Source organism: Setaria italica, chromosome II (genome assembly GCF_000263155.2).
Source record: "Setaria italica strain Yugu1 chromosome II, Setaria_italica_v2.0, whole genome shotgun sequence".
NCBI classification, from domain to species: Eukaryota; Viridiplantae; Streptophyta; class Magnoliopsida; order Poales; family Poaceae; genus Setaria; species Setaria italica.
Window position 1 is genome coordinate 23212224 of NC_028451.1, and position 24071 is coordinate 23236294.

A 24071-nucleotide genomic window follows, 5' to 3' on the forward strand; every position below is an offset into this window, starting at 1 on the left:
CTAGTATGATCAATGCGTTAAATTTTGTATGTCTTATGACTACTTCACTCAAATCAAATACTTGTCGTCCAAACATTCAATAATCGAGTAGCCAATAAGCCAAACAAATTTAATCACTTTACTGAATGCATGTTAAAAGGTTCCAATATGGAGCAATCATTTAATTATTTGTCAACCATTCTACTAACACAATGATTTTTTAAGATAATGGATAGTAACTCCGGCATTAGTCCCCTTCGGAGGGGAGCATCAGTCAAAATTTATTACATCACACTGCTACTTGAGACAATGAGTTCAACAAATATAAACTACTCAAAAATTAATTCATAAATTGAAGGACCATCCATTAAAACTAAAAAAAATGCAGCATTGCCATCTCCAAAAGAACGGCATGCCGAACCCAACACTTCTTGGCTGCACTCACTTTGCTGCAACTTTGCCCATAGACGGACAAAAAATTTGATGCTACAAAAATATCTTATCTTTGCAAAGCTGTACGTAAATTTGTTTCCATGTTTTGAATCAAAACATATCTTTTGAGGATTTTTTGATCGAAATTTTTAGGATTTTTCCGACAAATTGGCACCTTCACGAACTAAAGCTTGGAGTGAGAAAAAAAAAGGCAATTAAATAAGAATACACATTGGATAATGCAAAAAAGAATTAAATGTGCTGGTAATTATGGTTAGCTGGTTTAAAAATTATAAATGCGCTTTTATATGACAACCTTCAAAAGGCAAGAATATAGGATAAATGCTTGTTATTTTGAAAATTAGAATTTTGTATATACACCCCTGTAAAGAGTAAACAATATTCTGGAAACAGGGATCAAAAATTAAAAAAAAATCCATCCAGATTGCGACAGCTGCCCGTCATCCATCCAAACTCCAAACTACCTTATCCTAGCAACTGCTTGACGCTCACCGTCCCATCACCCTGCTCCTGTCCGGTCGCAGCTGCAGTCCGTGCCGCACCGTCCTGATTGTGTTTCCTTTTGTTTTGTTGCTTGGTGCGTTCCCTGTTTGGTGTGTGTTTTTGCATTGCTAGTTTCTTTTCTGTGGACATATTTTTAATGTGTAATCTGGTTAGGCTCCGAATAAATTTTAGTTTGATGATCCAAACAGTGAGGTTAACTCTCCAACTAAACTTTACTGCATTAGCCATCCAAACTCGGCAAAATCAGCTAATCCTCCAACTAAACTTTAGTTCATTTGCCATCCAAACCTGATTAATGAGAGCTAATTTTAAAAACGAATCGTAAAATTCTAAAATACCCTCCACTAAAATTTTACTATTTTTTCTCCTACACCCATGAATAGAATTGACTTTTACCATAAATAGATTAAAAATTAGTTTTGGTTCCAAAATTAGTTTTGGTTTCAAACAAGATAAGATTAATTTTAGCTAACTAACATTTAAACATTAACTTTAGTCAATACTGCTCAACCGAACCCGATTTTGGTCGGTCGTTAATTTTCCTCCAGCAGATTCGGTGGCCATTTTGTCAAAATCGAATTGGCAACCGATTTAACCAACCAATTTCTCCGGTTTTTAACCGAATGCTCGGGCCACTCCAAGTCCAGACGAGGCGAGGCCGCCCCTAAACCCCGCAGGGGGGCCACTGTCATTCTCGTGCCACGCCCGCTCCGCCAACTCGGCCGAATCCGAGAATGCCCAAAACCTCCGCCCCCCAAGGCCCCAGCCTCATCAACAACTCCCCTTCACCCCCCAACTCATCCGCCTCCGATTCTAACGCGCGCCCCTCGCCCTGCAAATCTCGGCCTCGAATCTCATCCTATTACCAACCCAGGTAGCGCGCCAGATACTTCTTCTTCTTCTTCATGACACTTGTTCTTGTGCCGGCAAGCTGGATGCTGCTGTTGCGGGGATTGGGGAGATTGGCTCCGCCGTCGAGTCTAATCTTGTAATGCGGAATGGTGGTCTAGTTGGGGTTCCAACTGGGCGGATGCCGCTGCCGTCTCTTGCTATTTATCGTTACATGTGGCTGCGAGGGTTGAATTGAATCTAGGATTTAGTTTAGGGTGCCCACAATTTCTTGTTTCTGTTCAAAACGTGAATGTGCCTGTGCGGTAGGCTGTTCGGGGTCGAAATCTTAGATGTTCCTGTGCTCGCGTTATTGGGTTTTCTATCTCTCCTTTGCAAATTATAAGAGGCAGGGTGCTGCTATGGGGTAAAAGTGAGTCCCGATTTTCACCAGTCGAGGTCGGAGATTTTCTATCTCACCGGATTTTCACCAGTCGAGGTCGGAGATTTAACAATTAACACATGAGTCCCGATGGAAAATTCTGGGTTGGTTTTGGACTTCTAGTGTTTGGCTGTAACGGTGCAGACATTGAAAGATATAAACACCGTGCTCTGTCATTAGTATGGTTTATGATACTGTCTTAAGTTTGTTCTCGTTGCAGTTGGCCCTTTTCTAAATAAAGGACAATGGGAGCATCCGTGACAGCTGGTATGCAGATGCTGGCCGTGCGTTCTTGCATCCCAGCCTGCAAACAAGTGCTTGGTTCGACATCAGCGCTATCTGCATTTGGAAGGACACTTAGTACCAGAACTGGCTTTGCTAGCTGTTCTAAACCCACATCAGCAGGGCCATTGATTTCTTCGAATTGTAAGAGGGTTGCCGTGAGGGCAATGTCTCAGGGAGATGCCCAAGGGCTTCCCATTGATCTCACAGGTAAGCTGAACTTAGATGCTCTTTGTTTAAAACTTGTGAAGAAAGATGCATTGTTATTGATATATTCCTTATAGTGCTTGTCTTTTCCTGAATTAGCTTTTTGGTATTGTTGTATTTATTTTTATTTGCTAATGCATGCTCCCATTGTGCTTCTGTAAAGTTAATGCCGAACACAACTCCTCCACTTTTTTTGTGAGGATGTAATGATGAACAAATGAGAAAGCTTCACTTAAATTGTTACCTCACAAAATGTCTTTACGTGACAAAAGCTACAAACGTACTGCGGAAATTTGACCAATGAATTTGTTTCCCTCCACAACTACAGAAAAATAGTAAATACATCTCCGTCAAAGATGGCCTATTGGGAACACAAAATGTGGGAAATATTAAAATGGAATTGGTCTAGAGTCTAGACTAGTCTATAGATTATGGAGTCATGCAATGAGATCTAGAAGAACATTCAAATCGATTGCTACTAGGGCTAGAAAGCAAAGCAACAAAGTTTAAAGACACTATTCAAGACTATTTACTCATGATGCTGCATGGCAAAGTGAGTTTCACTTGACCAGATATGATTATGTGTTCAGTCAAGGAAAGCCATGGCAAGAATAGGAGCTCTCAAGTTCCTTTGTTAGCACAAATCATTCTGTTACCACAAATCATTCTTATAATTGGATTCTGTCTAAAATAATAGTGCTTCTTGTGGACACTGTAAAGCTTGACTTGCACAGATTTAAACCTTCTTTTAGCCATAATGTTACTATCTGGCTGAATAGCCTTCAAAAGTTTCTTTTCCTGATCTTTCAGTTTGCCCTTTTGTGGGTAAGCGCTTCAGGACGCTAATGTACCTTTTTTTATTTATTTTTATATATGCAATATAATACCACAGTAGGGGTTTCCCGTACTGAATTTCCTAAAAAAAATAGCGCTCTTCTTTAGCAAATACAAAAAACCAAAAAAAATTGATCTTAAATTCTTTGTGGACCCTCTGGGCTATGGCTGGAGCGGATGAGCTTAGAGGGTTGTTGTCAAGGTCGCTTGCCTCTGGTTCTTAAACCATGCAAGGTAGTTGGTTGTCTTTTTATTTAAGCGGCACATATGTAAGCTAAGTTCTGAGTGGTTGTGGTGGTGTGTGTTTTTGTTTGTACTGTTTTCTCGCTTCTTAGTGAAATGACACGCAGTTCTCCTGCGTGTTCGAGAAAAAAAATTCTTTGTGGATTGGGTTTTAATGTCCTTATTGCTTCTTGTCATCATGTGTCTTTTGACAAACATATTTCTTGCACTAATATGTGACTTGTTACTTGAAAGGTAAGTTTCTTTTTAACACTGCTTCCAGATTTCTTTAAGCTATATACTGAAGACTTCTTTTTTTCTTTAGAACAGTGAATACATATGAAACAGAAATATAACCATTAACTGGGCACCTTTTTGGATCTCCATGATCTGATCTAATGCACATCTTCATTCACTACAGGTTTTCTAGTTGTTGACTGTTTTGTATTATTTCAGGCAAAAGAGCATTTATTGCTGGCGTTGCTGATGATAATGGTTATGGTTGGGCAATTGCTAAGGCTCTTGCTGCAGCTGGTGCTGAGATTCTTGTTGGTACATGGGTGCCTGTAAGTTGATCTCATTTTTGGAATTTGTGGGACTGGATGTTCTGGTGAAAAGTTGTCTTAGATTTATAAACAACTTGCAGGCATTGAACATATTTGAGACAAGCTTGAGACGTGGAAAGTTTGACGAATCACGGAAGTGCGTTCATCTGATTAATAATAGTTTCACTTTCAGCGTCGTTATAGTTTTCTTTATTCTACTTCAGTGATTCTTGCTGAAACTTTTATCATCTTTTGACTTCTACATGTATTTGATGTAGGCTGCCTGATGGATCTCTTATGGAGATCACTAAAGTATATCCACTGGATGCAGTTTATGACACTCCTGAGGACGTTCCTGAAGATGTAATGCTCATTGTTTATGATGTTTTGGTTGTCATTTTCCTTTCATTCTTTATGAACTTTTTGTTCCTGTTGCAGGTTAAAGCCAACAAAAGATATGCTGGAGCTTCAAACTGGACTGTTAAGGTTAGCTATAATGTGCCTTTTGTCCCCCATCAAGAAACATCAATGCTGTGCTACGAAATGCTTCCTATCCAGTGCCTAATTCCCATGTTCTTTAAATCTGCTAGGAAGTTGCTGAAACTGTGAAGAATGATTTTGGCAGCATTGACATCCTCGTGCACTCTCTTGCTAATGGTCCCGAGGTTAATCGATCATAAAATCCTTTTAGTACCTGTCATCACCATCATCAGGATCATCTAGTTGACGTTTTCTTTTATCAATACAAAGGTAACAAAGCCTCTGTTGGAGACATCAAGGAAAGGGTATCTTGCTGCAATTTCGGCATCTAGTTATTCATTTGTTTCTTTACTTCAACACTTCCTTCCCATAATGAATCCAGGTAATATTTCTTACTATATGGTGTGTCTGTTCTGTTTCTCTGCTGATTTTCTCTTTGGTTACAATGTTATTGGCTCTGGTATTTTTTAATGACTGCCCGCCTTCTCATGATAGCATTATATTTTTTTTCGAAGTGAGCAAGGCCTTACACTTTTAAACTATGTTTAACTAGTATAAATGTATGTTGAAAAGAGTTTAAATGCCAGCAGCAAATTTACCTTCCCCTTTCTGAATTGCAAGCCCTGTTAGGTTTGTTGACATGATCCGACACATGCACATTGCACTCTTTCACCTGTGTTAACTAGTGTTTGTTTCCTACTGCACTGGCGTGTTACAAATCCTTCCATGAGGCAGCCCATTTTCATGTTTTATTATTTCCTTAGATTGTAAAAGCATTACAAAGAGAATGTTAACCAGCTCTTAACACTCGCCACACTTGGGAGAAACAAACTAGTGGTTAGTGTTAAGGCAAGAACCAGGCATCTCGAGTTGGTGAAAGTTAGCTTTGGTTGGTAACAATGCAAATACAAGACTTGGCCACTGTTAGTACTGTTACTTGTGCCTTGGTATGGTAATACTGTGGTCTAATGTGCTTTTTTAGTAAAAATTATTGTTTTCTTTTCGTAGGATAAGAAACTGTTTGTTCGTAAAACTGTGTTCTAATATGCTTTTTAGTAAAAAAATTGTTTCTCTTTGTTAGATCAAAGACTATCTGTTCTGACACACAGCTTACTACTACCTTTCTGAACTGGTTCATTTTTATTTTCAATAATTTGCAGGAGGGGCTAGTATCTCTTTGACCTACATAGCTTCTGAAAGGATAATTCCAGGGTATATGTTTTGTAATGATTTCACAGCTAAATTATTGGCTCAGTACTTATGGTTGTTTTGGTGATTGCTTTGTAGCTATGGTGGTGGTATGAGCTCAGCAAAAGCAGCACTTGAGAGTGATACAAGAGTACGCACTCCTCTATGAGATCTAGCATATCTATAATAGTGCTTCCGCTGTATATATTTACTCCCGGTCCATTTCCCAATTCAGGTTCTTGCGTACGAAGCAGGTCGGAAAGGCAAAATCAGAGTGAACACAATATCAGCAGGTAACTTCTTTTCTTTTGCAAAGAAAGTAAACAAGTCCTCTTTTGAAATCTTGCAGAACAGAATTCGCATTTGGAAACATCACTTATATACAAAATTAGCAGGTAGCGTCAAATTGACAAGTTTGTCAACCAAAAATATTGTGATTTGCAGTAGCTTTATTAACTAAAAGCACTTGTATTCTTTCGCCATCCATGTCATGCACATTCCTGTGTTATCTGGGTCATGTATAGCATTTATGTCCATAGGTCCACTGGGAAGTCGGGCTGCAAAAGCTATCGGGTTCATCGAGAAGATGATAGAGTATTCTTATGTCAATGCGCCACTGCAAAAGGAACTATTGGCCGGTAAAATTTCCCTTCTTTCCCTTTGATTGTATCTGTTTTGCTTCTTTCAAAAGAATTGGGAATAGCAGTTACTTCTATCATTGTACACTCTGAAAGTGGCATTACCTGTACAGATGAAGTTGGCAACACAGCAGCGTTCCTCGTGTCTCCGTTGGCATCTGCAGTCACTGGCTCAACTATTTACGTTGACAATGGACTCAACACAATGGGACTTGCACTCGACAGCCCTACTTTATCCACATAAACGCATTTCAGTTGGATATGGTGCAGTTGGGTTTAAAGCGGAGTAACCTGCGCAGCCACGCAGGTGAGAGAGGCTGTCTGCTTGTGGAATCAGATCAAAGGATGGTAGATTTGCAGGAAATTCAGTTTATTGATTTCATTGATTTGGACTATCAGTTGCCATTCGGAAGTAGAATTCTAGGATGCAGTCTATTGGTCCGTGTAATGCTAGGCTTTAGCGCTTTTGTAGGAAACTGAGCTTTCTTTGATGCCGTCACCTTGTGTTTGTGTAAGTAAATCGTCCAAAGTTTGGACCTTTTGTGGTAAATGTTTTGCAGTTCCATCCAGTCCGTTTGTGTGCGCCGATCAGATCAATGTCTGTGCTGTTCAGATCAATGTACTTTGAACAAATTTCTGCTGTGAACATTGCAAATGTGCACGGTGGCGTGACTCAGCCAGTCAGGAGATATTTTTAAGGACGTAAATCGGTTGCTTTTTCGAAGTTTATCGAAATTTCTAGTTAAGAGATCACGCTTGAACCGGCCCAGCATTCAAGGGTAACTCTGTACGTAATTCTTCCAAATTTTGAATAATATTGCTTCTATTCTAAATTGTAGTAATTGAATTTAAATATATGTTATGTCTAGATATATATAGTAAAATATATGTTTTGTCTATATATATATAGTAAAAGTTATGTACGTAAAATCCTTTTGTCATTTAACAAATCTTTTAACGACAGTAGATTATCCAGAAAAAAATTCACCTCAGACCATGCCGACTGAATGACGTTCTCGGATAGACAAGCAAAATTCTCAGTTGCCTTTGAGTGGCTATCTGATCATTCTAGTGCCAATTTGTCAATCGCACTCCCTTCATTTCACGGAAAATTCAACGCCAACCAATTGGTCACTCCCTAACCCAGTGTTTCGGGGAGGGAACGTGTCTCTGAATTCTCCTACGCATCATTCAATTAAGAGGAAGTTAATACAAAGTTTGTACAACGCGGGCCGTTAATCGGGCACTCGCACACGGTATTGGAAATAGACAGGGTCCGTTAACCGGGTACTCGCACACGGTATTGGAAATAGACAGGGATTACATATGCTAGGGGGGCGTCTAGGGGCCGAATTTGTTAATACAAAGTTTGTACAACGCGGGCAGTTAATCGGGCACTCGCACACGGTATTGGGGGGCGTCTAGGGACCGAATTTGTTAATACAAAGTTTGTACAACGCGGGCAGTTAATCGGGCACTCGCACACGGTATTGGAAATAGACACGGTATTGAAAATAGACAGGATCCGTTAACCGGGCACTCGCACACGGTATTGGAAACGGTATTGGAAATAGACAGGATCCGTTAACCGGGTACTCGCACACGGTATTGGAAATAGACAGGGATTACATATGGTAGGGGCGTCGCGGGCAGTTAACCGGGCACTCGCACACGGTATGAGTACCCGGTATTGGAAATAGACAGGGATTACATATGCTAGGGGGCGTCGCGGGCAGTTAACCGGGCACTCGCACACGGTATTGGAAATAGACCGGGTACTCGCACACGGTATTGGAAATAGACAGGGATTACATATGGTAGGGGGCGTCGCGGGCAGTTAACCGGGCACTCGCACACGGTATGAGTACCCGGTATTGGAAATAGACAGGGATTACATATGCTAGGGGGCGTCGCGGGCAGTTAACCGGGCACTCGCACACGGTATTGGAAATAGACAGGATCCGTTAACCGGGCACTCGCACCAATACCGGGATTACATATGCTAGGGGGAGCTTCTAGGGGCCGAATTTAAGACATAAGAGTCGTAACGCTAACTAGAAAGGTAATGCTAGACACGGTATAGGGCTGAATTTGAATCTTGGGTTTGGTTGCTTGTCAGTTGACCTTTCTGAGCTACTCAAAAGATAACATAACTTTTGGGCCGGGCGCAGCGCGAAAAGAAAACATGGCCTGGGCCGTCTACGAGTCGGGCGGGGCACAATCGAGTGGCAGATTCAAATTCGGTATTATTTCCAACATCCCTGGCTGGGATGGGACTTACCACGCTCCTGTTGCACTCTCTCGCACCGAACTAGAGGTAGTACCACACCGTACAGCGCCGCTGCAAACGGCATCAACTTCACAATAGCAATAGAATACAACCAACGTACATGGCACAAAGGTTATATAGCAACATGCCACACGCAGCATTTGTTTATTCTCTTCAGGTGTAGCGGCCACCGGCCGTGCCGCTCGCCGGCGGGACGCCGTCGGTCCCGGCGAACCCACCAGCAGCGTCATGTGGTGCGGCGCCTGCAGGCTGCCTCGCCGCCGCGTCGGTCTCCGTGCCAACCGGCGGCACGCCAGCAGTACGGCCGTCCGTCGCCGCGGGACGGTCCAGGACATGGACGCCGGGACCCGCGGGCACCGGCGGCGCGGCGGCACCCCCAACGCCGAGCGGCGTCGGGTGGTGCTCGGCCGCGGAGGCGCGCTCCTTGGCGGCGGCGTTGCGGCGCATGGCGCCCTGCTTCACGGCCTCCACCTCCCGGACGCGCTCCTCCATCCGGGCGTCCGCCGCGGCCTTCTCCGCCGGGTCGCGCGCCCTCGCCTTGGCCGCCTTCTCCTGCACCACGGCCTTGGTCTTCTCCTTGCCCGCCCACGCCGACGCGCCCACGTTCGCCGCCGCCTCCTTGGCGGACTCCACCGCGCTCGCGCTCCGCCCGCCCTGCATCTCTCTCCGTCGACTGATTGGCGGATCTGTCACCGGCGTTGTGTCGTGGTACCTGCCTGCTGGCCGGGGGATTTATGCGCGTCGTTTTGTGCATGTAACCGTGCCCGGGTGATGAGAGACTGTCGTAGGTGTACGTGCACGTGCACGTGTCCCCGGTCGGCTCGAGCCGCGGTGTACGTGTACTGGTGTCGAGAAAGCGCTGTCGGTGCAGTGGCACACGCGCGTGGCACTGAGGATATCGGCCACGAATGCAAGAATAAAATGACTCTACTACCTGTTATTCTCCTTTCTTCTGAAAGCTAAAACTACTCTTCATCAAGTCTAATAATATTCAAATCATGGTTAAAAAGAATATACCCTCCGTTCCAAATTATAGATTGTTTTGGCATTTTTGATTTATAAACTTTATTATACGATATAATCCATATCTAGATAATCCATATCTAGATGTATAATAATATCTATACGTATGATTTCTGTGGTAAGGAACTTAATTTCATCCGATAATTGAGCCAAAGCTCAGGATATTTTCCCTATTTCCGAGTGTTACCATGCACCACATTTTTTTTTTCAATTAGAGCTCAATTCGTTTCCTGCATCCACCGTCTTGCTGGACATCACTCTCCTGCATCCACCGGGAAAACCTACGTCGTATTCTGAAGTGGCTAAAATTGTACTGAGAAACGAAAAACAAACATCATAATTGGGCCTTTTTGCAAACTTAAGGCCTGCAGGAGAGTATAAAACGTTCTCATCAGTAGCGGCGGGAAATATGGATAGATATTGAATAAAAGCAACAACATACCGATTCCTCAATTAACGGCGCGCCATAGTCAGCATGCTGGATTGGGTTGTGCACATCCGTAGACGCCATGCCCGCAACTAACGCAACCGCACATGACAGCAAGCCGCAGGCGACTGTACCGCTGCGAAGGTCCTTCACCATGCCAAGTCGTCACCATCAGCCACCGCTGTTCTGAACGCATCGCTGGTGGAGTTGGATCTGAGCGCAAGGTCAATCACAGCTCTAAGGCACCGCAAGGAAACTTCCGATCTATGGCAAGCCTAAAACTTTTATAAACACGTTTTTTTACGCTCGAGTGATAAAAATTCTCCATCATTAATCGAGCATCATAAACCGCGACAAGTGACGTTCTTTATTTCGGTGTGTTATTGTATCTATGACGCCTACGAAACATCAACAGAAATATCATAAACTAGCTCCTACTGTTTTGCCATGACGGAGAGAATCTGATGTGGCATAACAACTGTGACAAATTGTTTCGTCATAAAATGAATTTGACCCATTTGTTGTTGGGTCGACCCCAAATTTGTTCCCTCGGGCCAATGTTGTTTCGATATCCCAAAATTGATTCCGGTAGACCCATTTGTTGTTGGATTGAGCTCAAAAGTTGTACATATTATTTGCGGCCCTTTCAGTCCCTTTGTTGTTCTTCTTAATCTTTGCTTGTTGAGTTTTTAGTTGCATCAACGTGTAGAACTAGTGGTCTTAGTATCTGATCCTTTAGAGTTCTGAGTTCTATCACGTTTTGGTCACCACGAGATCCACCACCACCATATACATCTCTGCTGCATTTTTGCCACCACGGATCCAACTGATGTCCGATTAGGGAATTTAAATACAATCTGAAAAGCTTATCTTGTGTTCTTTCTAACGGATCTATTCGTACCCCAAAATTCCTTTTGAGCGTTTCACAACTGCATTGGAGATTTGCGATCTGCTATCTGAAACTAGAGTTGTTAAATTGAATTCAAAGGGGCTACATGCAGTAAGCCTTTTGTTTTGATTTGTCTAGATACTAAGCAAAAGAGTTTAGTTATATAAAAAAAGAGGGGAGGAAAGAAGGAAAGACAAAAAAAAGAAGAAAGAAAAGAAAGAAAAACAAGACAAGAGAAAGAGAAGAAAGAAGGGGTTGAATCTGTTGTTTTCTTAGTGTCGTACTAGCTGTTCTTTTTCAGTGACTACCTTTGTGCGTAGGCTCATGTCTCTAGCATGGTTTAGCATAGGACCAGCATAGTACCGTTGTTGAACGATTATTCAGTTTGCTTTGATTAGTGTGGTCTAGCTATTCCTTGATTTTACTTGCAGCCACCTATAGTTCCACATATTATCTACTACTGTCGTTGTCAAGATCAGCGGATCAAGACTTAGACTAGTAAATTTCTTTTATGCGCGTGAGCCTCAGATGGTGGCGTGGGGGACACAGATTTAGACTGGTTCGGGCGAAGGAAGCCCTACGTCCAGTATCGAGGATGCTCGTGTTGCCCACGCGGGGGTTCTGTAGTAGGGGGTTACAGATTGGCGAGAGAGGGACTGGACCCAAGTCTCTTCGGTTTTCGTGCTCTTAGGAAGAGTGGAAGTGTCCTCCGGTGTACGGGAGAAGAAGCTGATTTCTCTGATCCCCCCTCTCCGGCTCCAGGTTCCTCCTTTTATATCGCAAGGGGACGGCCGGAGTTACAATCGGGATCGGGTAAAAAAGGTCCGTAAAGAGTAAAGAGTAAGATGGTAAAAAGTACGGCGGGAAGGAGGGGAGAGATCCTAGGCGCCCGATGTCCTGCCGACCCCTAACGCGTGCCGTCGTGCATGCCGGAGGGGGAGGTCGCCGGACGCCAAGTGTTGCTGCTCCCCGTAGGTAGCTACTTCGATGTTCGTAGGTACCAGGTCAGATCATGATGAGGTGGTTTCGTCGTTACCCCAGCGTCCGTTAGGGAGGGCGGTGGATACTGCTGCTCCGGCGACGGCTGTTGAGAGGGGGAGCTTCACATCTGTACTGCTATTTGTGCGGGACCCGAGGGCATGCGGGACCCGAGGACGGGCCGCTCCCTCCTTTGCTCCGGTCGCCGCAGGTCATGAGTGCTTCCCGGCGAATGGGGGCCGGCCGCCGGCACTGTAGCCTGCACAGGACGGTCGTGCACGGGTACTCGTGCCTGGTTGCGTGAGGGGCGCGGTCGCCCTGCCCTCTATCAATTCTGCGGTGCATTTATGGTGAGGCCGATGGAGGGACCCACAGGATTTGTCTTGTCTATGCGGACCGTATCCGAGGGGGTTCCCGGATTTGCGGGCCCCAGTGTGCCCGACCCCTCCACTTAGGGTCGGGCGAGGCGGATAACTCCGTGGCGAGGGGTCGGGCGCTCCCGACCCTGGGATCGCAGTCGGGCGAGGCGGAAACCTCGCGGAGGGGGGTCGGGCGCTCCCGATCCTGGCGCCTGGATCGGGCGAGGCGGTGATTTGATCACGCTTTGGTGGGCCTGGGCCTTTATGCATGCTTCTTCAAGCAGTGTGTTAGGGAGTCGTTAATATTTCCCCCCAACAGTAGCCCCCGAGCCTGTGGTGGAGCAGGAGTGCTCCTCCGGAGGCTCCTTTCGTTGTTTGCCGCCGGTTCTGTGTGTATGGCGCGCTTGTTTTATCTTCGCCATGCTTGAGAGAACCTGCAAGTTTGTGACCACACACGTGGTAGTTGTTTTGCGAGGCTAGCCCCCGAGCTCCTGCTCGTTGCAGGAAACCGTTCGGGAGGCCAGGTCGACTTTTTGATCGTTGCCCCTCAAGCGTCCGTTCGCTAGGACGGAGGGGTTGAGCCGGGCCACGTTATCCGCGTTGGACGAACCGTGGTGCTCGTTTGAGCTGCAAACGGGTAAGTTCGAGTGGAGTCCCGGTCCCCGTTCGAGGGGGTCCGGCTCGGGCCAAGCTGGTGGCGTACTCCAATTTCCTGCTGGTCAGTTCATATAGTTCCCGGACCCGTTCGACCGGATCTGAGGGCTCGTTGCCTTTCCCCGTGGAAAAACCATGAACTTTGTACCGAGCGAGGCTCGAACGTGAGGTTGGGGCGCCCTTGGCGTTCGTTCGCCCGGGTGTTGGCCGCTAGCGGGCCCGCCCCTTCTCACCCCTTGCTCGGGGATGTCCTGAGGCAGCTGTCGAACCCGTATTGGGCCAGCTTTCGAACCCCTGGACAGTATTGGGCCGTAGGAGCGTTTTCAGCTCTGTATCCCTTTCTTACCTCCCTGTGGGCCTTGGACCGGAGCGGAGCGGTTGGTGTGCCTGGGCCGATCGTGGGGAGCGTCGTGGGCGCAGTACCCGGGAAGTGGAGTTATGGAAGCGTCGTCCCGCGAATCGAGGAAGATAGGATGTTTTTCGCGGCCGATCGTGCGCGCGGTTTTCAAAAAGGAAACGGGCGCGGCAGGGGCGTACCTGGCGCCGCATTTATGGTGGCCGGGGCGTCGATTTGGCTTCCCCAGTACTTTTCCTATAAAAGCAGGAGTACGCCGCGCCGGTTCCTCTCCTTTCGCACTCGAGCCTCCTTGCCTTCCTCCTAGCTCACTTGCGCTTGCCTCGCTCGCCTTGTTCCCGCCGCTTTGCGCCGCGTGCTTTCGTCTTCGCCTCCGTCGGTCCCCTTCCTTCCTTGGCGATGGCCTCCTGGGGAGTTTCCCACTTCACCGCCAACCGCGCCGAGGGCCTGGTGCGAAAGGGGCTCCTCTGCGAGAAGACGGCGGCGGACGAGTGGATGCTGCCGGGGCCGGAACAGGTTCCGTCGCCGCCCGCCGGCTACGTCGTCTCCTTCGCCCACTTCCACGAGCGGGGATTCGCCTCCCCTCCAAGCCGCTTCTTCCGCGGGCTCCTCTACTACTACGGGCTCGAGCTCCAGCACCTCAACCCCAATGGGATCCAGCACATCGTGGCATTCGTCGCGCTGTGCGAGGGATTCCTGGGGATTGAGCCCCACTTTGAGCTGTGGAAGTATTTCTTCACAGTGAGCCTGTATCAGAAGGCGGGGAAGGCCAGGGGCCAGCAGCGGTCGCCTCCGGTGCCGATTGGGTGCGCCGGGATCCATCTCCGTCATACTCGCTCCAAGGAGTACATGACGGTGAAGACCTCGGTGTCCCACAAGGGGTGGCACAATCAGTCGTTCTACGTGAAGAACTACCCGAACTCCCCCCTGCTGGCGTTCACCGGCTGCACCATCGACGCGGCGCCCGACGTGTGGGCGTACGGGCTGGTGGAGAAGGAGAAGAGGAAGATCTCCGACCTGCTGCAGGCCATAGGGCAGCTGAAGCGAGAGGGGCTCACCGGCGCTGGGGTCATCGGCGCGTAGCACGCCTGGCGGGTGGCGCCGCTGATGCTCCGGGCCCGACCGCTTGGTGTCATGTCCCCCGACATGCCGCCCGAGGGCACCGTCCTGGCGACAGGCGCGCTCGCTGCCTCCGAGATCCGGCAACGGCTCCGGGAGGCGCTGGAGGACAAAGACGTTGACTACCCGATCCCCGGGCATCCGCCGATGCGCCCGGAGCCGGGCTTCGTAGACTTGGTAAGGTTTTAGGGTCGCCGCTTCTCCCTCCTGATGTCCCGTTGTTTTGTTGTTCTGATGCGGATCCTCCTTTGCGTTTTGCAGGGCATGCTGACCCGGGTTGCGGACTCCCTCCCGCCAGTGCCTGAGGATGCCGAGCGGAGGGCTCGCAATCGTCTCCGGGCCGAGGAGCAGAAGCGCCGGAAGGACAAGGAGACGGAGAAGCGGCGGAAGAAGGCCGCCAAGGAGTTCCAACGGCGGCGGAGAGGGGCGGTCGTGTCTAACGATGACGATGACGAGGAAGAAGAAGAAGAAGAAGAAGAGGAGGAGGAAGAGGAGGAGGAGGAAGAGCTATTTGCCCCCCGTTCGGGGGCTTTGGTGATTCGTGACGCACCCCCGCAGACGGCTGCAGGGGGTGCAGCGGCGGGAGCGTCCGCCCGGGATCCGGCTCCCCCGGGTCCTGGGGTCGTGCCCCAGGGGCCAGCGCAGCGCGTGCTCCAGGAGCCGGCGCGGACCGCTCCTCAGGGGTCGGCGCAGCGCGTGCCTCAGGAGCCGGTGCGGATTGCTCCCCAGGGGGCGGCGCAGGACGTTCCCCGGGGGTCGGCGCAGGGCCTCCCCCAGGGAGGGGCGCGGGATGCTCCCTCGGGGCCGGCTAGGGATGCCGCCCCGATGTCGACACGGAGCGCCCCTCAGGGGCCTTCAGAGTCCGCCCCTGCCGCCGCCTTGGGTCCGGCGCGGGGCGCTCCCCAGGAGTCCGCTCGGGGGGCTCCTCGGGGATCCGTGGGGGCTGCCTCTGCCGCCGTGCCTATTGGCGGGGGGCAACGGGGTGGCGACAAGCGGCCACTGCCAGATGCCCCGGGGTCGGCGTCCGGCTCCGAGTCGAAGCGCGCGCGCCGCCCCTGCGCTTCGAGGGCGTAAGTTGACTCTTCCTACGTGTCATCCTTCCTTTCCTTTTCTGTTTGTTTCTGCTGACGCCTGATCGTCGACGTGCAGTACTTCTCCCCGCGGCGTCACCCTACGGCTGGCGCCCAAGAAGGCGCTGCTGACGTCGTCCTCCTCCGGGGGCGGGCCGCGGCCCCGCCGGCGGCGATTGGCGGGGTTCCTGGTGTGGCCACAGGTCCCCCTGCGGAGGTGGCCGCTGTGGAGCCGGTTGGCGGAACGGCGGCGGAGTCAGCTGCAGGCGGGGGAGCGGACTCCACTCCGCCTGTGGCCCCACCGATCGCCCCTCCGGCTCGGGTCGTGATCCCCCCGGATCCTCAAGCCGGGGAGGTGATCGACCTTGACACCGACGAGGCGGAGGAGGCGGAGACGACGGAGGGCAGGGCGGATGCCCCCGCTGCCATGGCGGGGTCGGAGGCAGAGGGGGCGCTTGCTCTTGAGGACGCGGCGGCGGCGAAGGCAGCAGTGCCGGAGACCGGGGTCTCCGCCCCAGTCGCTCCCGCGGGAGTGACCCTGGCGGCTGAGACGGAGGTGCCCATAGGGGTGCCGCTGGCGGGCTCGGCGGCGACGATCGTGCAGTCGCCGGGGCCGTCGGCGGATCCGGCGGTTTCTGGCGTCGTGATGTCGTCCTCGACGGCGACGTCAGAGTCGGCCCTTGTTCCGCCCTCGGCTTCCTCCGTCCCGGGGGCGTGGAGAGGGCCTGTCCTCCGCTGGACATCCCGCGACGACCCGCCGAGGCGCCTCTACGCGCTGGATGATGCCGCCGAGTGGCATAGGTGGCAGGCGATGCACGGCGGCATCGCCCAAGTTCAGGCGGCTCTAACCTCGGCGTTGGGGATTTTGGCTGACACCGTGGTCCCTGGCAGCCAGGTATGTTGTTCCTGCCGCTCGGCGATGGGTTCCTTCTCTTTACTTTTTTTTTGCTTTGATGGCACGCTGCTTTGCAGGCTCTCCAAGAGGGGAGCCGGGAGAAATCTGACTTCCTCCGGCGGCAGCGGAACCTCTGGGAGCACTACAACACCGAGAGGGAGCGCACCAGGGATCTGACCCTGCAGCTCGGCGCCGCCCAGGGGGCCGTCCGTGACCTGGAGGGGCACGAGCAGGCGGCGTTAGAGGGGGCGCGGCGTGCCGAGGCCAGGCTCCAGGCCGTCGCGGGGAAGGCCAGCCTCGACCTCGAGGAGTTCCAGGCCGCCATGGACAGGGCCCGCCGCGATGCCGAGGGGCTAAAAGCCGCTGCTGCTGAGCGGGCCCGTCGCGACGCCGAGGAGCTGGCGCGGCTGAGGGGGGAGAGTGGATCCCTCCGCGCGGAGCACGAGCAACTTCGTTTGCAGGTGCAGGGGCTCCAGTCCGCCTTGTCCCGCAGCGTCGACCGGGAGCGCGAGCTGAAGGCCGAGGCCGACGGTGAGGCTCTTTCTGCTCCTGCGTTTTTTTATGTTGCTGGTGTTTTGCTTCTTCTGACTTGGTGGGATTTTTCGAGTGGCTCCTGCAGGTGACATCGCCAGGTTGCGGGCTCTGCTCGACGAGGAGCGCGGCGAGCATAGCGCCCTGCGGGATGCGGTCCGCGTCATCTGCGAGGACTTCGGCGTTGCTCCGGAGGAGGGGTCGAGCTCGCTGCCGGCTCGTGTCCTCGAAGTGCGCCGTCGCCGTCGTGAGATTGCTGCGGACGCGCTTCGCCTTGGTGTGCGGCGCGCCTTCGGGGTCTTCGGCTCTCACTATGCCGACATTAATTTTGTTGGGATGAGTGAGGGGTACTGCGCCGGCTACACCGAGGCCGAACTGGACGAGATCGACGCCGTGGTGACCGCGCCGGCGGAGGCCCTCGCGAAGCTCCTGGAGGATGAAGCCATCCCTTCTGCCGACCCTGAGGCCGCCGCCGCTGCCGACCCTGAAGCCACCGCTCCTGCCGGTCCTGAGGCCGCTGCTTCGGCCGACCCCGGAACCACTGCTCCAGGTGACCCTCCTGTCAATTAGCTGTACCGGGCTTGCGCCCGAAAAAGTTTGTACTTAAGTCAGTCGTTTTGAACTCGTTTGTATCGGCCATACGGGCCTGTTCTTATAACTTTTTATCTGCGCTAAGGAAACCGTTTCCCTTTGTTATACCTTTGGTCTCGAAAGCTTTAGGATGCGTTGCCGGGTGTGTCAGTAAGTTTTTGATGAGCGAAGGTACCGTAGCCGCTGGGGCGTAGGCTTTTTCGCAATCCGATCGCAACTTGGCTGAGTACCATTCACGTATCCTTATCTTTTTGCGTCCAAAGGTTTTCGAAAGGGAGTGTTCGGTTTTGAAAAAAGAAAAAACGTTTTCTTTTTAGGCGGTGCCCAGCGGCTAGGGTCGGGACCCCTGATAGCCCCCGAGGGGTGTGCGATCCTGGGGGCAGGCCAGGGTCGGATACCCCTGAGTTTGAAAGAAAAGGCCTTCTTTTTTCGTAGAAGAACAAAACTGGTAGCCCCCGAGGGGTATGCGATCCTGGAACGTGGCCAGGGTCGGATACCCCTGAGCTTAAACGAAAAGACCTGAGCCAAGGTGGCTTAGGGTTTCTTTTTACGCAGAAGAACAAAACTGGTAGCCCCCGAGGGGTATGCGATCCTGGAACGTGGCCAGGGTCGGATACCCCTGAGCTTAAACAAAAAGACCTGAGCCAAGGTGGCTTAGGGTTTCTTTTTACACAGAAGAACAAAACTGGTAGCCCCCGAGGGGTATGCGATCCTGGAACGTGGCTAGGGTCGGATACCCCTGAGCTTAAACGAAAAGACCTGAGCCAAGGTGGCTTAGGGTTTCTTTTTACGCAGAAGAACAAAACTGGTAGCCCCCGAGGGGTATGCGATCCTGGAACGTGGCCAGGGTCGGATACCCCTGAGCTTAAACGAAAAGACCTGAGCCAAGGTGGCTTAGGGTTTCTTTTTACGCAGAAGAACAAAACTGGTAGCCCCCGAGGGGTATGCGATCCTGGAACGAGGCCAGGGTCGGATACCCCTGAGCTTAAACGAAAGAACGGAAAAGACGGCAAGACTATGCATAACTTGGAAATGAGAGTTATGGGTATAAGCGCCTTAGCTGTTCTATGTTCCAGGCGTTGCTGAAGATTTGGCCGTCGGGAGTTGCCAGCTTGTAGGTGCCTGGCCGTAGCACTTGCACGACGATGAACGGGCCTTCCCATGGGGGAGTCAACTTGTGCCGACCCCTGTTATCTTGGACGAGGCGGAGCACTAGATCTCCGACATTGAAGGCGCGGCCTTGTATCCTGCGGCTTTGGTAACGCCGTAGGGCCTGCTGGTACTTAGCTGAGTGTAGCAGGGCTACATCTCGCGCCTCGTCGAGTTGGTCTTGTGCGTCCTCGAGTGACGCCTGGTTTCCCTGTTCGTTGTATGCCTTGACCCTCGGCGACCCATGCTCCAAGTCGGTGGGCAAGATGGCTTCGGACCCGTAAACCATGAAGAACGGGGTGAACCCTGTCGCCCGGCTGGGGGTCGTCCTCAGGCTCCAGAGGACTGCTGGGAGCTCCGCAACCCATCGTCCGCCGAACTTTTTAAGGCGGTCGAAGATCCGTGGCTTGAGACCCTGAAGTATCATGCCATTGACTCGCTCGACTTGCCCGTTCGTGCAGGGGTGCGCAACTGCCGCCCAATCCACTCGAATGTGGTGGTCGTCGCAGAACTGGAGGAATCTCTTTCCGGTGAACTGCGTGCCGTTGTCGGTGATGATGGAGTTTGGGATCCCAAAGCGGTGAATGATGTCGGTGAAGAATTGTACCGCCTGCTTGGACCTGATTTGCGCCACAGGCCTTGCTTCGATCCATTTGGAAAACTTGTCGACAGCGACGAGTAAATGGGTGAAGCCCCCGGGCGCCCTTTTGAAGGGTCCGACGAGATCCAGCCCCAAGACCGCGAACGGCCATGTGATGGGGATGGTTTGTAAAGCCTGCGCGGGCAGGTGGGTTTGGCGGGCAAAGAACTGGCATCCCTCGCAGGTGCGGACTACCTGGGTAGCATCCGCGACCGCGGTTGGCCAGTAAAAACCTTGTCGGAAGGCGTTGCCCACAAGCGTCCTTGGCGCAGCGTGGTGACCACAAGCTCCGGCATGGATATCCTGGATCAGCACCTTTCCCTGCTCGATCGGGATGCAGCGCTGTAGGATCCCCGTGTGACTTCGCTTGTAGAGCTCCCGGTCGATGATGGAGAAGGATTTCGCACGGCGCGCGATCCTGCGGGCTTTGGTTTTGTCTGCCGGGAGCGCGTCGTGGACAAGGTAGTCGAGGTACGGGGTTCTCCAGTCGGGCGTGGGGTCGGCCCCCGCCGCGGGGCCCGCCGCGATTTCCATAACCACAGGGTCGGATGGTTTGGCTTCCAGGGCCGGGTCGGGTGGGGCAGCGTTGATTCCCCTGGGGTCGGTGCTCGGGTCCAGGGCAGGTGGCGCGCTGCCGACCCCCCCCGGCTCGGGTCCCGACCCTAGAGCTGGGCATGCCTCGCCGACCCCTGTAGGCTCGGGATAACGGATCGAAGGCTTCAGCTGGTCGCTGACGAAAATGCCGTCGGGGACGGGCATCCGGTCGGACGCCGCCTTCGCTAGCTCGTCAGCTGCTTCGTTGAAGCGCCTTGCGACGTGGTTGAGCTCCAACCCGTTGAACTTGTCCTCGAGCTTACGGACCTCGTTGCAGTAGGCGGCCATTTTAGAGTCATGGCAGCTCCATTCTTTCATGACTTGTTCGACGACCAACTGGGAATCGCCTCGGACGTCCAGTCGACGAATGCCAAGCTCGATGGTGATGCGAAGCCCGTTGAGCAGGGCTTCATACTCAGCGACATTATTGGATGCAGGAAAATGGAGGCGAATCATGTACCTGATCCGCACGCCCAACAGAGAGACGAAGACGAGGCCTGCTCCGGCGCGGGCCCTCATTAGTGATCCGTCGAAGTACATCGTCCAGTACTCCTGTTCCTCTGTTACCGACGGTGCTTGCACCTCTGTCCACTCGGCCACGAAGTCGGCGAGTACCTAGGACTTGATGGCGGTGCGGGGGACGTAGGTGATACCCTGATCCATGAGCTCAAGCGCCCACTTCGCAATCCTTCCTGCTGCATTTGGGTTTCGGATTACTTCACCAAGCGGGAATGAAGAGACGACCGTTACCGGATGGGAGGTGAAGTAGTGATGCAGCTTCCTCTTCGTGATGAGGACGGCGTAAACGATCTTCTGGATCTGCGGGTATCGTGACTTGGACTCGGACAATACTTCGCTGATGAAGTACACCGGGCGTTGCACCTTAAGAGCGTGCCCCTCCTCCTCCCGCTCCACTACTAGGGCCGCGCTGACCACCTGGGTGGTCGCCGCGACGTAGAGTAGAAGGGTCTCGCCGTCGGCCGGCGGAACTAGAATTGGGGCTTTCGTCAGGAGATCCTTGAGCCTGTCAAGTGCCTCCTGCGCCTCGCTGGTCCACTCAAAGCGGTCGGATTTTTTCAGGAGCCGATAGAGGGGGAAGTCCTCGCTCGCCGAGGCGCGAGATGAAGCGCCTTAGGGATGCTAAGCATCCCATGATGCGCTGTACTCCCTTTATGTTCCGGATCGGCCCTATGTCGTTGATGGCCGCTATCTTCTCCGGGTTCGCCTCGATGCCGCGCACGGAGACGATGAAGCCTAGCAGCATGCCCCTTGGGACACCGAACACGCATTTCTCGAGGTTAAGCTTGATACGCTTATCCCTTAACCTTTCGAAGGCTAGCTCCAGGTTGGGAACGAGTTGATCGCCCTTCCTGGATTTGACCACGATGTCGTCGACGTAGGCCTCAACGGTCCGCCCGATGAGATCTCCGAAGCACTTAAGCATACATCGCTGGAAGGTAGCCCCCGTGTTTTTGAGGCCGAACGGCATCTTAACGTAGCAGTAGGGGCCAAAGGGGGTAATGAAGGAGGTGGCGAGCTGGTCGGTCTCTTTCATCGCGATCTGGTGATAGCCGGAGTACGCATCGAGGAAGCTGAGTGTTTCGCACCCGGCGATTGAGTCAACTATTTGATCTATGCGTGGCAAAGGGAACGGATCCTTTGGACACGCTTTGTTGAGATCAGTATAATCAACACACATCCTCCATTTCCCGTTCTTTTTCGGTACAAGAACAGGATTGGCCAACCACTCGGGGTGGTGTACTTCCTTGATGAACCCGGCCGCCAGGAGCTTCTGGAGCTCTTCACCAATGGCCCTGCGCCTTTCTTCGTCGAAACGGCGCAAGCCTTGCTTCACCGGCTTAGAGCCGGTCCTGATGTTCAAGGAATGCTCGGCGACTTCCCTTGGGATGCCTGGCATATCCGAGGGCTTCCACGCGAAGACGTCGCTGTTCGCGCGGAGGAAGTCGACGAGCGCGTTTTCCTATTTGGGGGATAGGGCCGCGCTGATGCGCACGACCCCTCCGCTAGAACAACCGGGGTCGAGAGGGACTTCTTTGATACCTTCGGTGGGCTCAAAGGAGGTACCTGACTGCTTGGCGTCGGGCCGATCCTCAATCGTCTCCTCAAGCTAGGCCGCAACGTCGCCCGAGACGGTGATGGCCGCGGCGTACTCGCAGCACTCGACGTCGCACTCGTATGCCTTCTGGAAGGTTGTGCCGATGGTGATGACCCCATTAGGCCCTGGCAGCTTGAGCTTGAGGTAGGTGTAGTTGGGGATTGCCATGAACTTCGCATAGCATGGCCGTCCCAAGATGGTGTGGTAGGTTCCGCGAAACCCTACCACCTCGAAGGTGAGAACCTCCTTCCTATAGTTGGAAGGGGTCCCGAACGTGACGGGCAGGTCGATTTGCCCGAGAGGCGTCGCCTGCTTCCCTGGCACGACGCCATGGAAGGGTGCCTTGCTAGGACGGAGACGGGAGCGGTCGATCCCCATGGCATCGAGGGTCTCGGCGTAGAGGAGGTTGAGGCCGCTGCCCCCATCCATGAGTACCTTGGTGAGGCGTGTCGTACCCACGATGGGGTCGATGACGAGAGGGTAACGCCCCGGATGCCGGACGCGTCCCGGGTGGTCGGACCTATCAAAGGTGATGGCCGGTCCGGACCAATCGAGGAATGCCGGGGTCGCAGGCTCGGCTGCGTAGACCTCCCGGCGCTCTAGCTTTTGCTGGCGCCTGGTGTCGTACGCTGCAGAGCCCCCGAAGATCATGATACAGCCGTCAACTTTAGGAAAGCCGTCCTCCTTCTCCTCGTCACCTTTCTTCTCCTCGTCGGGTTTCCGCTTCCGGTCACCTTTCACCGGATTGCCCACAAAGAACCTCTTCATGAGGTTACAATCTTTGTAGGCGTGCTTGACGGGGAACTCGTGGTTCGGGCACGGCCCCTCGAGCAGCTTGTCGAAGAAGCCAGGGGTGCCGTCGGGGGGCGGTTGCCCCCGCTTGCGCTCGACTGCGGCTACGAGTGGGGCCTCGCGTCGCTGCTTGCCCTTCTTCTTCTGCTGCTGGCGGTTGGAGGTGCCTTCGTCGGCGTCCACCTCCTGCTTCGCCTTGCCTTTGGAACGATCGAAGATCGCTCCGACAGCCTCTTCACCAGAAGCGTAGCTAGTGGCGATGTTGAGGAGCTCTTCCGTGGTTCGTGGGCCTCGGCGCCCTAGCTCGTGGACGAGGGGCCGGCAAGAGGTCCCTGCTAGGAAGGCTCCTATGACGTCGGCGTCGGCGATGTTGGAGAGCTCGGTGCGCTTTCTGGAGAAGCGCCGGATGTAATCCCGGAGGGACTCGTCCGCCCCCTGGCGGCAGCTCTGGATATCCCAGGAGTTGCCAGGGCGTGTGTACGTCCCTTGGAAGTTTCCTACGAAAACCTCCTTCAGGTCGTTCCAGTTGCGAATGCGTCTTGAAGGGATATGTTCTAGCCAGGCTCTCGTGGAGTCTGCCAGAAACAGGGGTAAGTTGCGGATGATGAACAGGTCATTGTCCGCCCCGCCGGCTTGACATGCAAGCCGGTAATCGCTAAGCCATACTCCAGGGTTGGTCTCCCCCGAGTATTTGGCCACGCTTGTGGGTTGCCTGAAGCATGGCGGAAAGGGCGCATTTAGGATGCGCGTGGAGAAGGCCCAAGGTCCGGCCGCTCCGGGGCTCGGACTGCGGTCTTCCCCGCTGTCGTAGCGCCCGCCACGGTGGACGTGGTAGCCTCGATCTGCCCCATCCCCCCTGTCCGCGCGGGAGTGTCTCCGGGCGTTCAGCGTGTCGCGGGCATCGCGGACGAGACCGACGCGCTGGTGAACGGATCGGGCCTCGCCTACCGCGGGTGGCGGTGTTCGTTGGGCGGTTGCAGCCGGATTCGCCCCTGGA

At 52.6% G+C, this 24071-nt stretch overlaps 2 protein-coding genes across 2 annotated transcripts; one reads left to right on the forward strand and one right to left on the reverse strand.

The window, feature by feature from the left end:
• The first annotated feature begins 1640 nt into the window (after positions 1-1640).
• Positions 1641-7193, forward strand: LOC101763044 (enoyl-[acyl-carrier-protein] reductase [NADH] 2, chloroplastic). The gene is made up of 13 exons (XM_004956386.4): positions 1641-1810; positions 2427-2698; positions 4208-4317; positions 4398-4453; positions 4575-4659; positions 4735-4782; positions 4887-4961; positions 5047-5158; positions 5937-5988; positions 6064-6115; positions 6200-6257; positions 6504-6602; positions 6716-7193. The coding sequence occupies exons 2-13, from the start codon at positions 2452-2454 to the stop codon at positions 6844-6846; spliced, it is 1125 nt and encodes a 374-aa protein (XP_004956443.1). The 5' UTR covers positions 1641-1810; positions 2427-2451; the 3' UTR covers positions 6847-7193.
• Positions 7194-8833: 1640 nt separating this feature from the next.
• LOC101763449 (18 kDa seed maturation protein) lies at positions 8834-9836 on the reverse strand. Its single transcript, XM_004956387.3, has one exon. It carries the CDS (start codon positions 9550-9552, stop codon positions 9046-9048), a length of 507 nt encoding a protein of 168 aa, XP_004956444.1. The 5' UTR covers positions 9553-9836; the 3' UTR covers positions 8834-9045.
• Between the last annotated feature and the right edge of the window lie 14235 nt (positions 9837-24071).

Bases quoted from the DNA above. Each gene is read 5' to 3' on its own strand.
- LOC101763044 (XM_004956386.4), top strand. From the start codon at position 2,452: ATGGGAGCATCCGTGACAGCTGGTATGCAGATGCTGGCCGTGCGTTCT. The intron at 4,660-4,734 runs GTAATGCTCATT...TTCCTGTTGCAG, and splicing joins CTGAGGACGTTCCTGAAGAT to GTTAAAGCCAACAAAAGATA. The intron at 5,159-5,936 runs GTAATATTTCTT...AATAATTTGCAG, and splicing joins CCTTCCCATAATGAATCCAG to GAGGGGCTAGTATCTCTTTG.
- LOC101763449 (XM_004956387.3), bottom strand. From the start codon at position 9,552: ATGCAGGGCGGGCGGAGCGCGAGCGCGGTGGAGTCCGCCAAGGAGGCG.